The sequence below is a fragment of the Chiloscyllium plagiosum genome, unplaced genomic scaffold (assembly GCF_037043375.1).
Source record: "Chiloscyllium plagiosum isolate Xiang-an unplaced genomic scaffold, Cpla_swu_hap1 HiC_scaffold_5, whole genome shotgun sequence".
NCBI classification, from domain to species: domain Eukaryota; kingdom Metazoa; phylum Chordata; class Chondrichthyes; order Orectolobiformes; family Hemiscylliidae; genus Chiloscyllium; species Chiloscyllium plagiosum.
In genome coordinates this window covers 89,414,522-89,426,975 of record NW_028270143.1, presented here as the reverse complement: position 1 = coordinate 89,426,975, position 12,454 = coordinate 89,414,522, and the positions used below count along the sequence as shown (strand labels likewise).

Here is a 12,454-nt window from a genome sequence, read left to right as displayed (position 1 = left end):
CCTCCAACAACCACAACCATCTTCCTAAGTGTCAGGTATAACTCTAACCAGTGGAGAGTTTGCCCTGATACCCATTGATTCCAGCTTTTGCTCAGGCTCCTTGATGCCACACTCTGTCAAATGCAGCCTTGACATCAAGGGCTGTCACTCTCACCTCACCTCTGGAATTCAGCTTTTTTGTCCATGTTTGAACCCAGGCTGTAATGAGGTCAGAAAGTGACTGGCCCTGGTGGAACCCAAAGTGGGCATCACTGAGCAGGTTATTGCTGAGCAGGTGCTGCTAGATAGCACTATTGTTAACACGTTCCATCATTTTACTGATGATTGACAGTAGAGTGATGGTGTGGTAATTGGCTGGGTTGGATTTGTCCTGCTGCTTTGTGTATAGAACATAACAGGGCAATTTTCCACATTGTTGGGCTGATGCCAGTGTTGTAACCAACCCTGACAGGTGGAACCCCAACTCCTGTTTACTTCAAAAGCTCTTACTGCAATGTTGCAAAATATATTGATTTTCTTAATTTTACATCTACTCAAATGCTCATTTTTAAATTTTATATATGCACCTTTCCCTTCATATGCCATGAGCTCAAATCAATACACATTGCATCATGCCTTGTTCAACTCACTTTCTCCCAACACTGTTTACACCTATCTCTCTGAGAATTTCTATCTTCCTACAAGCTAGGTGCTTTTAGACAAAGCTGTTTACACAGTATCCCAGATTCATCTCATGGTCTTTCATCACTCATGGTGCTCAGCATTGATCTTTTATAATGGTTTCTCAAGATAATAAAAACTTTCACTTCAATCTAAATGTGAACCATCTTTGCCGTTCTTTTACTTCCTCATTTTGGACAGTGTTGTTGATAAATCAATGTGAAACCATTCTTTTGGATAATAACTGAAATAAGGAAAATGGATGCTGAAATAGCTTCAGTCAAGGGAGACTGTAAAGAAGCAGAATGAATGGTTGTAATATGATATCTGGCTGAGGACAGGTTGATCAGAAGGTTTTGTTCCTTTTTAAAGTATCTGGCAATTCAGTGGCTGCAAAACCAAAAGACAAATAAGCCTTCATCAGCATTCTGTTCTTTCCTTCTTATTGTAGCTACTTTGTGTGTGTTTGACCAGTCATTGCACATGAACTCAAATTAATATGGATTATGCTTTGTCCAATTATATTTGGAAAGGCTTAGTTAAAATGTTAAAAATAAGCACATTGCAAACATTGGCATGTTTACTTACATGGATCGGGTCCAGAATCTTAACTGCAGCCTTGCTGTCATTTTTTTTGTTTAATACTTTAAAGACTTTGCCATACGTTCCTTTTCCAATGGTTTCAATAATCTCCCATGTATCTGAGGGATCAGGGAAGCTGTCAAAGACGATTGTTTTCCCAGTTAATGGAAACATTCCTAACAATGAACCCCTGGCAAACAATGGAAAATAAGCAAGAAATACAATACATTAGGCACAGGATAACATTCACAGCTAACACATAAAATCTTACTTTGATACAGCAATCTTGGATAGAATTTCTAAAGACAATTTGACTTTAAAGAGTATTCCATCCTCTTCCAGGCAATGTGTGCAATATTTACACAAGTGTTTGTTACAGGCCAGACTTCACCCCAATATGGCAAAAGGCAATTTCCTTAAAATAAAAGCTTCTAAGATATCAGTGCCCTTATCCATGTCAAGAATGCAATAGTATAAATTGGCATTATTAATGACTGCAAGTTGTGGTATACAGACATCGGCTGCCCATCACATTGTTCTATATCTTTTAACAGGCAGATCCAAAGAAAGACTTGAATTGACATAGTCATTCATGACATTTCAAAGTATTTAAGAGCCAATTAAATATTTCTGAAGTACTTTAAGAGGAAGGAGAACAAACTATAATCAGGTTTATTGATTTGTGGAGTAATACACAGAAACAATAAAAAAGCAAAATGCATTAATGATCCAATAATAGGTTCTCAGTGATAACAGTCATCATGTATCATTGTAAATCATAATGAACAAACTTAAGATCGAAAGGTATGTGCTTTGTGCATGGAAAAGTATGTCTTGCAAACTTGATTGAGTTTTTTGAAGATGTAACAAAGAGGATTGATGAGGGCAGAGCGGTAGATGTGATCAAAATGGACTTCAGTAAGGCGTTCGACAAGGTTCCCCTTGGGAGACTGGTTAGCAAGTTTAGATCTCAGAATTCAGGGAGAACTAGCCATTTGGATACAGAACTGGCTCAAAGGTAGAAGGCAAAGGATTCTGGTGGAGGGTTGTTTTTCAGAATGGAAGCCTGGGACCAGTGGAGTGCCACAAGGATCGGTGTTAGGCCCTCTACGTTTTATCATTTACATAAATGATTTGGATGCGAGCATAAGAGGTATAGTTAGTAATTTTGCAGATGACACAAAATTGGAGGTGTAGTGGACAGCGAAGATTACCTCAGATTACAACAGGATCTGGACCAGATGGGCCAATGGGCTGAGAAGTGGCAGATGGAATTTAATTCAGATAAATGCGAGGTGCTGCATGTTGGGAAAGCAAATCTTAGCAGGATTTATATACTTAATGGTAAGGTCCTAGGGCATGTTGCTGAACAAAGAGACCTTGGAGTGCAGGTTCATAGCTCCTTCAAAGTGGAGTCGCAGGTAGATAGGATAGTGAAGAATGTGTTTAGTATGCTTTCCTTTATTGGTCAGAGTATTGAGTACAGGAGTTGGGAGGTCATGTTGCAGCTGTACAGGACATTGGTTAGGCCACTTTTGGAATATTGCATGCAATTCTAGTCTCCTTCCTATTGGAAAGATGTTGTGAAACTTGAAAGGGTTCAGAAAAGATTTACAAGGATGTTGCTAGGTTTGGAGGATTTGAGCTACAGGGAGAGGCTGAACAGGCTGGTACTGTTTTCCCTGGAGCGTCGGAGGCTGAGGGGTGACCTTTATCAAGGTTTACAAAATTATGAGGGGCATGGATGGAGTAAATAGAAAAAGTCCTTTCCCTGGGGTGGGGGAATCCAGAATTAGAGGACATAGGTTAAGGGTGAGAGGGGAAAGATATAAAAGAGATCTAAGGGGCAACATTTTCATGCAGAGGGTGGTACGTGTGTGGAATGAGCTGCCAGAGGAAGTGGTGGAGACTGGTACAATTGCAACATTTAAAAGGCATTTGGATGGGTATATGAATAGGAAGGGTTTGGAGGGATATGGGCTGGGTGCTGGCAGGTGGGACTAGATTGGGTTGGGATATCTGGTTGGCATGGACAGGTTGGACCGAAGGGTCTGTTTCCATGCTATACGTCTCCAAGACTCTAAATGCTTGAAGGAAAGAAACTGTAGGGATATAGCGAAAGAGGCGGGATGCCTCTAAAGATTTGGCATAGATTAGAGGGAAAGAATGATCATGTACTGCGTTCTTGCACAATGCACTCTCAGCAGCTTAGTTGCAAACCTCACCCAATAACAGTAAACAACTAAAAGAACAAAGTACATCAGTTCAACGAAGATTAAAATTAACTTTCTTAGAACATTTTCCTTAAGTTTGTAATTTTCATGACTTCTGTTTGAACCATCTTTTATGGACCTTAATAAAGACAGTTGTTTGATGGGCATACTGTAGTATAATTCCTCGTTCTTTGGATCCCTGCTCAGAATGAATAATACAAAACAAAGCCTATTGATTCATGGCTTGTGTGTTTCAAGGGGAAAAAAACAATGGCTTAACAAAACTGTATCCATTCTACGAGTCTCTGTAAATCTTGTACTGCCTAGCAACCTTGGATATTATTCATACAGCCGTGGCTTAAATCTGACATTCTAGCAGACAGCATCGGGGAAAATTGTGTGGGAAGAAGATGCCCCATAATTACCATCTAAATAAAGAGTCTATCAGTTGGAGGTATTCTAGCATTGGAACATTCAGCTGCCTATCTATTCTGCACCTTTGTGAATTATTTGTGTTGCACTCTATAGATTGTCATTTATCTCATTTTGATATATTCGAGCACTTCATCTGCTATAACCTTGGCAATTCTTTAACCTTTCTATTGGTTCCCTTAGTAATCACACTCTAGAATCTCTGCTTAACTGGCAGATCAGAATTGGTCAAGTGGAGCTTATTATTGATTTTCCAATATATCTCAAGCAATAGATAGAGATTTGCAGTGTAAATGCGGAATTGTTACTTTAGATTAGGACTTAAACTGCGCTAAAATGGAAATGCATCTCCCCATCATAATTATTAAGAATGAAATTCTACCTAAGCTATTGATGGAACACCCACAGCTCAATGAGGCCTCTGAAACTGTCACATTTGTGCATCAGCAGGGATTTTTCATTGCTTGCTCTGCATCTAAGCATTTGTAATTAATAGAACTAGATATGAGATACATAAAAACTTTTCTTAACCTGTCATTACAACATTTAGTTTCCCAAATACTTCTTTAAAAGTCTCTACCCTTAGCTAAATCCAGGAGAATAGTTATAAAAAAACAAAATAAAAGATCAAGAAAAGAGGAATGATGCATGAATTGTCGAGGTAATTCACTATTTCCATGCTGAATAACACTTTACAGAGCTCTCTTTATCTGATCAATTTGACATGTGAATCCAGACACACAACAGTGTGGTTGAATCTTAAATGGTCTTGCCAGCCACTTGGTCATTAAACCACAGCAAAGACTACTTCCCCCAAGTTTTTCAATTGGGCATTTCACACCATAGCAGCCCTCTCCAAGAGAGCAAAATCTCCTGGCTTCAGATTTTCTTTTCCAGATCATGAGCTTACATTTATCCTGCAGATTGCTCATATGAATCTAATCTATGGACCTAAATTATTTCTCTGATCTTTCTTAATAACAGATACATCTCACCCATAGTGCAGTCTTACTTCATGTAAAATCCAACTGCCCAATCTACTAACCTGGTTTTTATTTAGTGAATATGATATAGTCCTCATCACTGTTAAATAAGCTTCTCATTGCTGCATTGTCTGGAAAATTTTAATGTTGCCTCCTCCACCACCTCCCTCCCTGCCACCCCTGCCCATGTAGCTAAATATATGTATATTATATATATAAAAAACCTAACACAAACTCTGGAGATATTATGGTGTATGTCCATTCAGACCCATTGAAGACTAAGTTCTGTTTCCTACCCTTGAGCTAACTTCATTTCCATAATGTCATATTTCCCAGAAGATCAATGCATTTATTAAAAATCCTGCTATTGGCATCCTATTAAATATCATTGAAAATCTACTTCCATATCCACTTCTACGAGATTTCCTTTATTAACTGATTTCATCATTTCTTTAAAGGTATAGACAAGATAGATCAAATGAGTCTAAAGGAAGTAGGAGTATGCTTAAGAGGGAAATCAGGAGGGCAAAAAGGCGACATGAGATCGTTTTGTCAAATAGAATTAAGGAGAATCCAAAGGGTTTTTACAAATACATTAAGGACAAAAGGGTAACTAGGGAGAGATTAGGTTCCCTCAAAGACCAGCAAGGCAGCCTTTGTGTGGAGCCGCAGGAGATGGGGGAGATACTAAACGAGTATTTTGCATTAGTGCTTACTGTGGAAAAGGACATGGAAGATATAAAATGTGGGGAAATAGATGGTGACATCTTCAAAAATGTCCATATTACAGAGGAGGAAGTGCTAGATGTCTTTAAACACAAAAAAGTGGATAAATCCCCAGGACCTGATCAGGTGTACCCTATAACTCTGTGGGAAGCTAGAGAAGTGATTGCTGGGCCTCTTGCTGAGATATTTGTATCATCGATAGTCACAGGTGATGTGCTGGGAGATTGAAGGTTTATTAACGTGGTGGCACTATTTAAGAAAGGGGGTAAGGACAGGCTAGAAAACTATAGACCAGTCAACCTGATGTCGGTGGTGGGCAAGTTGTTGGAGGGAATCCTGAGGGACAGGATGTACATGTATTTGGAAAGGCAAGGACTGATTAGGGATAGTCAACATGGCTTTGTGCATGGGAAATCATGTCTCACAAACTTGATTGAGTTTTTTGAAGAAGTAACAAAGACGATTGATGACAGCAGAGTGGTGAACGTGATCTACATTGACTTCAGTAAGGCATTCGACAAGGTTCCCCCTGGGAGACTGGTTAGCAAGTTTAGATCTCAAGGAATACAGGGAGAACGAGCCATTTGGATACAGAACTGGCTCAGAGGTAGAAGGCAGAGGGTGGTAGTGGAGGGTTGTTTTTCAGACTGGAGGCCTGTGACCAGTGGAGTGCCACAAGGATGGGTCCACTACTTTTCATCATTTAAATGAATGATTTGCATGTAAGCATAAGAGGTTTAGTTAGTCAGTTTGCAGATGACACCAAAATTCAGATCAGATGGGCCAATGGGCTGAGAAGTGGCAGATGGAGTTTAATTTAGATAAATGCAAGGTGCTGCATTTTGGGAAAGCAAATCTTAATAGGACTTAATAGTAAGGTCCTTGGGAGTGTTGCTGAACAAAGAGACCTTGGAGTGCAGATTCATAACTCCTTGAAAGTGGAGTCGCAGGTAGATAGGATAGTGAAGGCAGCGTTTGGTATGCTTTCTTTTATTGGTCAGAGTATTGAGTACAGGAGTTGGGGGTTCATGTTGCGGCTGTACAGGACATTGGTTAGGCCACTGTTGGTGCAATTCTGGTTTCCTTCCAATCGGAAAGACGTTGTGATACTTGAAAGGCTTCAGAAAGGATTTACAAGGATGTTGACAAGGTTGGAGGATTTGAGTTATAGGGACAGGTTGAATAAGTTGGGGCTGTTTTCTCTGGAGCGTTGGAGGCTGAGGGGTGATCTTAAAGAGGTATAAAATCATGAAGGGCATGGATAGGATAAATAGACAAAGTCTCTTCCTTGGGGTGGGGGAGTCCAGAACTGGAGGGCATAGATTTAGGGTGAGAGGGGAAAGATATAAAAGAGACCTAAGGGACAAGCCTTTCATGCAGAGGGTGGTATGTGTATGGAATGAGCTACCAGAGGAAGTGGTGGAGGCTAGAATGACTGCAACATTTAAAAGGCATCTAGATGGACAGGAAGGGTTTAGAGGGATATGGGCCAGGTGCTGGCAGGTGGGACTAGATTGGGTTGGGATATCTGGTCGGCATGGACGGGTTGAACCGAAGGGTCTGTTTCCGTGCATATCCATAATATATTCATTACTCCAGCCCCAACATCTTACTATCTCATGACCCTTTTTATTCCCATTTGTCTCATCATCTGACATAATATCCTTTCATCTCTCAAAACAAATGCCCCCCTACCCACATCCCTCCATACTCAAACTTTGGAAAACTCACCACCCACATAACTCCCTGACACCCACTCCCCACTACATCATTTACAATTGTGCATTCAAATACCCATCCAAACCATGATAGAAGAAATGAGAGCAAGAGAAGGCTATACCATCCATGGAATCTGCTGTGACATTCAGCATAATCACAGCAGATTTCAAATCCACTTTGCCGCATATTCATTAATTCCCCGAGACAGTCAAAATCTGTCTTTTTAACTCAGGCGTTAAACATAAGTTGGTACATCCATGACAGTCTGGGGAGGAGAATTTTAAAGGTTCACAAACCTTTAAGTGAAGAAATTTCCCATTGTTTCAATCCTAAATGTTAAGTCCATTATTTTGAAACAGTGCTGCCTTCTTCTGGATTCCCCTGATATTGAGTGGTTAATGTTGAATGTTTCAAAAAGATCATCCTTCATTCTTCTTAACTGAAGAATAAAGACTCAAATAGGGCAACCCTTTTATCATAGGAGACACAGCAGAACTGGAGTTCTGAATAAGGATCACTGGACCCAAAACGTTATACCTGCTTGCTCTCCATAGATGCTGCCAGACCTACTGAGTTTTCCAGCTGTTTCTGATTTTGCTTCTGATTTCAAGTATCTGCAGTTAATTGTTTATTTTTTCTTCTCATCACAGGATCGATTTAGTGAGCTCTGTCCAATGCAAGTGTATTCTTCCTTTAATATGGAGACAAACTTATACACAACATTACAGTTTTGGTTCCGTCAAACCCAGTACAGTTGTAGCAAGACTTCTTTATTCTTGTACTCCAAAGTTATTTGCAATAAAGGCTGACATGCATTTGCTTTCTTAAATGCCTCCTCATTGCATGTTAACTAGGTTCCTTGCCAGGCAATCTACTTGACGAGATGCCATGGGTAAAATTGTGATTGGAGTACGATGAAGCCTCCAAGAACCTATTTTGTGGCCACTTAAGGGCCTCAATAGACCAAGTGTGTGTAGGTACCACACCACCACTCCCCCATGAACTTGGAGACAGGTTGGAGCAGGCAGAAAGACAGTAGGCAGTCTACATGCTGCATTTTATGAGCTCCCACCATCAAGGAAGCCTAAAACCCTGCTGCTGCATTGGTGTTAGTGAAATTCTGTTGTACATTAACTGGTTGCTGTGTTTCTTATATCAATACATTTTCAAATCTTCTGGCTTGAAGACATCTTTTCACAAAACTCTTCCTGCTCCATCCAGATCAACCCACTATAAAATTTTCATAATACCGAAGCACGACATATCAAAGAGTACTTTAATAATGCTTTTAGGAAAACATGTAATTACTTTGAGAGGCAATTTGAGAACACTTGCTTTGGTGTTGGCCTTGAGGTGAATAAAACAAAGAAGAGGTAAAGGATACATATAACTCCAACACTCTGATCTGTGTACAAAATTAATAGTAACTAAATGTGGGACAAGATTCTGTTAATGGCATAGGTACTTAATCAAATCCCAAATCACACTTAATAGAAAACGCTATATATGTTTCCTAATCAACCTGCTCAGACATGTTATTACACACTTCTGGAGCAGATGGGACTTTAACCCAGATCTCCTGGCTCAAAAGTAGGGACATTACCATTGTGCCACAACAAATCCAATATGAAAACATATTGGTCAAGCCATTACTAAGAGTGCTGACACCTTATTAAATGCTTAAGAGCATCAAATAAGCTCAATACTTTACATAAAACTTTTCCAAATAGGAGTTTTCCTCCCTCCAATTCCATTATAGAATATTCACTGGAACTGTCATCTCAGAAATATTCTCCAGATCCACGTGTCAAAAGGACAGCTTTTCCACGATTACTAGAATCAAACCAACTAATGATTAATATAAATAGATAATGCTAGAAATATTCACCAGCAGAATCCAATAAGACTCTTCTTTAAAAAGAGTTCCCAAACTTGTATTCGAAGTAATTACCTGTTTCTAAATATCAAATCAGAATTGAAACATTAACTCTGTTTCTCTCTCCACAGATGTGGTCAGATCTTCTGAATTCCTCCAGTACTTTGTTGGTATTTATGATGAAACATGTCCGTGCATGAGTCCAAATTGAATACACCTAGTGACACAGCAACAACTGACTACCTGGCTCTCCTCCTCTCCCTTTTCACAAATAAATACACAACTTGTGCAGAAAACCAGGGCATTCAGGTGTTAGTCACCTTGAAGAAGGCCAAGTAATTGTAAACCTTAGGGTAGAGATCTTGACAAATACTTGAACAGCCAGTACTAACTATATTGCAACTCAGCTATATGGCAATTGAACCCACACAGTTGACATCAGTCTACATTAGAAACCAGTCATTCAGCCAACTGATTAGTTCATTAGAACTATTGTGAATTTATTTTTTATTTACTAACCACAGTTAATTTCCACAAAGCTGGCAGTTTGCCTTTTAGTTCTTTCATCTCTTCCTCCTCCGTTTTTTCTTTCTTCAATTGCTTGGATCCTGTGGTAAGCTGCTATGAAGTTCTATGGATCCCAGTTTGAAAAGCATTGCTCTCTATTACAACAGTGACATACGTCAAAAAGTACTTAATTAGCTGGGTGCACTGCAACATATAATAGTGGGAAAGCCATTCAATTTTTATGCATGGAAACACATTATACTTGGAATGCAATTCAATGTTTGTACAGTACACACTCAATTTAATTTAGGACCACAAACATTAATAATGCAAGATGGTAACATATCAGTGTATCACCCTGTTACATTGGTGTAATTATTCCCTCTACCCATATGAACAGCATTAATTAGCTGCTTGCCCATAGATGACAACATCAATAGTTTCTCAAACAATGATGATATAACGGCAGCATTAGAAATTAGAAAAGTTCTGGGTTAGAGTGAATTTAAACCAAATACATTTCACATTTCTGGGACGCTCACAAGAAATGGAAACACCTTCAGCAAAGAAAAATAGCAGCACAAATCCAACTGCCACGGACAGTTAAATAATTTAAGAGGAATTTGATAATAAGCAAGGGTGAGGATTTGCGCTGACTGAAGCATATACATTTTAAGAGGTCTTTGGGGCTTGGTGCATCCATGAAAGTGATGGAATGGGTGGGATATTGGTCAGGACTAAAAAGATCCAACCAGAGTAGGAGGTGGATTGAGAGAAATATAGAGATGAATCTTGTTATAATTTGGCTTGTCAATCTTGTCAGTTTTGTCGAGTTTCATTGACAGATTCCATTTGAGGCCTATCAAGTTTCCTCATGACTTCTTAGGAAACTCCATTTGTCCATTTTCCTTTCCACCTATCCGCACCACTCTCCCTTCCAACCTATCACCTTTACCCCCCCACCTCCATCCACCTACTGCACTCTCAGCTACCTTTCCCCCAGCCCCAGCCCCCTCCAATTTATCTTTACACCTCTGAGGCTCCCAGCCACATTCCTGATGAAGGGCATTTTTTTGAAACATCAATTCTGCTGCTCCTCGGATGTTGCCTGATCTGCTGTGCTTTTCCAGCAGCACACTCTTGGCTCACTTCATTAACAAACTGCTCCATCCCAAATGTGTCTCTTATGTATTATTTCCACCTAATTCAAAAAGGGGAAAGCAGTAAAATTTGTGAATGACACATACTGGTCATACACATACTATGCAACATGTTTTGCATATTTTAGAACGCTGCTCCAGTACAAGCAGTACGTTCATTTGCATGTTCTAATATATTTCGGTGTCCTATCTCACGCACTGCGGAATGATTTGCCAACACCACGATATACCGGAGTCTCCAGTATTCCTTGCAGCAGCACCACTTTTGAAAGGCCGTGGTGCACGAGGAGAAGTATGCCCAGACGTGGTAGATAAGGGAAAAGTCACACACTGCTTGGAGGGTGGGGATTGGAAGCCCTGGTGGATGATGGTGCAATGTGACCTGTGCTCATCGAATATGCCCTTAGCTGCTTCTACATGGGAAGTAATGTGAAGAGTCCTTGCAGCCATTGGCAAGCTGGAACCAGCAGTTATTCCACATTGAGAAATATTGATGTTAGGATTGATCACAGCAGATGTTAAGATGGAAAGTTGCTTACTAATAAGGCAGGTTTAAAGGTAGTTAACAGGCAACGTTCACTTTAATTTCCTTACCAGCTGTTCAGCTTTCTGTGGCCTATATGCAGCAGTGACTTCTGGATGTTAATGCCACAGTTGGCTTACTGACACCAACTCTGCACTGCCTAGCAAGTTTCTCATCATGATGTTCATAACTTTCATGAAAGATTGCATATGTTGTTCCTGACATTGAGGTAGGCCCCTCTGAACTTCTCATCGAATACTTCCACAATTGCCACCTAGGCTATGTCACTAAGGCTCCTGTAAGGCCTCAGTTACTGTATTATAAGCCAGTGAGTCAAGTGGCCTGTTTCTGTGCTGTAAATCTAATATTATTTTCTGCAAACACATGCTTTAGTGGTATCATATTACTATAGGACAATACAAAGCTAGTCAGTAGTAAGTGGCTACTAAAACGTGTTAAATAATACATTTGAAATATAACAAAATATAAAAGGGTTTCTAATTTCACTTTTAACTGAAGTTTTACTTATTACAGCTGATTTTAGTAAAAGAAAGCACTTTCCTAAAAGACATCAGTAATAAGCTTGTGGTTCATACTGTCCACAAAAACAATTTATCTCAATACCAATGTAAATCTGTAAATCGTTATACACTTAGACTTGCAAAATCTTGCTCCAGAGCAGTAAATTATAATGATTTTTACAGGGTTTTAGAAAAGAAAACATTGTAATCACTTACATATTTTAGATGCTAAATTTGTTTCCTAAGCCATTGCGAAAAACCCCAGGATATTGTCCAGCAATATCTGGTTCATTGGCTAACGTCTTGTACAGGATTTGATGAGCTTTTTGAGGGAGGAGCTATTAACTAATCTCTTAAAGTCTCAAGCAAGCTGAAAGCGGTGCGGTGATCTGAACACCATGGAGCTGCATTGAGGATTAGTTGGTATTAATGAGTACTTCAAACAGATCTTTTCCTAATACTGTTTTGATCTTCAAAGACACAAGCCATTTAGTTCAGCTATAAACGATGTGTGAAATTCATTGCACAACATCAGGCTTAGATATACACTTG

The 12,454-nt window shown here is 39.6% G+C and overlaps 1 protein-coding gene across 10 annotated transcripts in view; it reads right to left on the bottom strand.

Annotated features, from left to right (window-relative positions):
* The window catches only part of myo3a (myosin IIIA), a 433,748-nt gene extending 421,548 nt beyond the window's left edge, over positions 1-12,200 (bottom strand). For all 10 annotated transcript variants that reach the window (XM_087987435.1, XM_087987437.1, XM_087987436.1 and 7 more), the window contains exons 1-2: positions 12,119-12,200; positions 1,249-1,432 (exon numbers count right to left, since the gene is read on the bottom strand). In XM_087987435.1, the coding sequence (XP_087843561.1) occupies positions 1,249-1,432; positions 12,119-12,120 (186 nt within the window). In that variant the 5' untranslated portion in view covers positions 12,121-12,200. The remainder of the gene's footprint in view (positions 1-1,248; positions 1,433-12,118) is intronic.
* Positions 12,201-12,454: the final 254 nt, after the last annotated feature.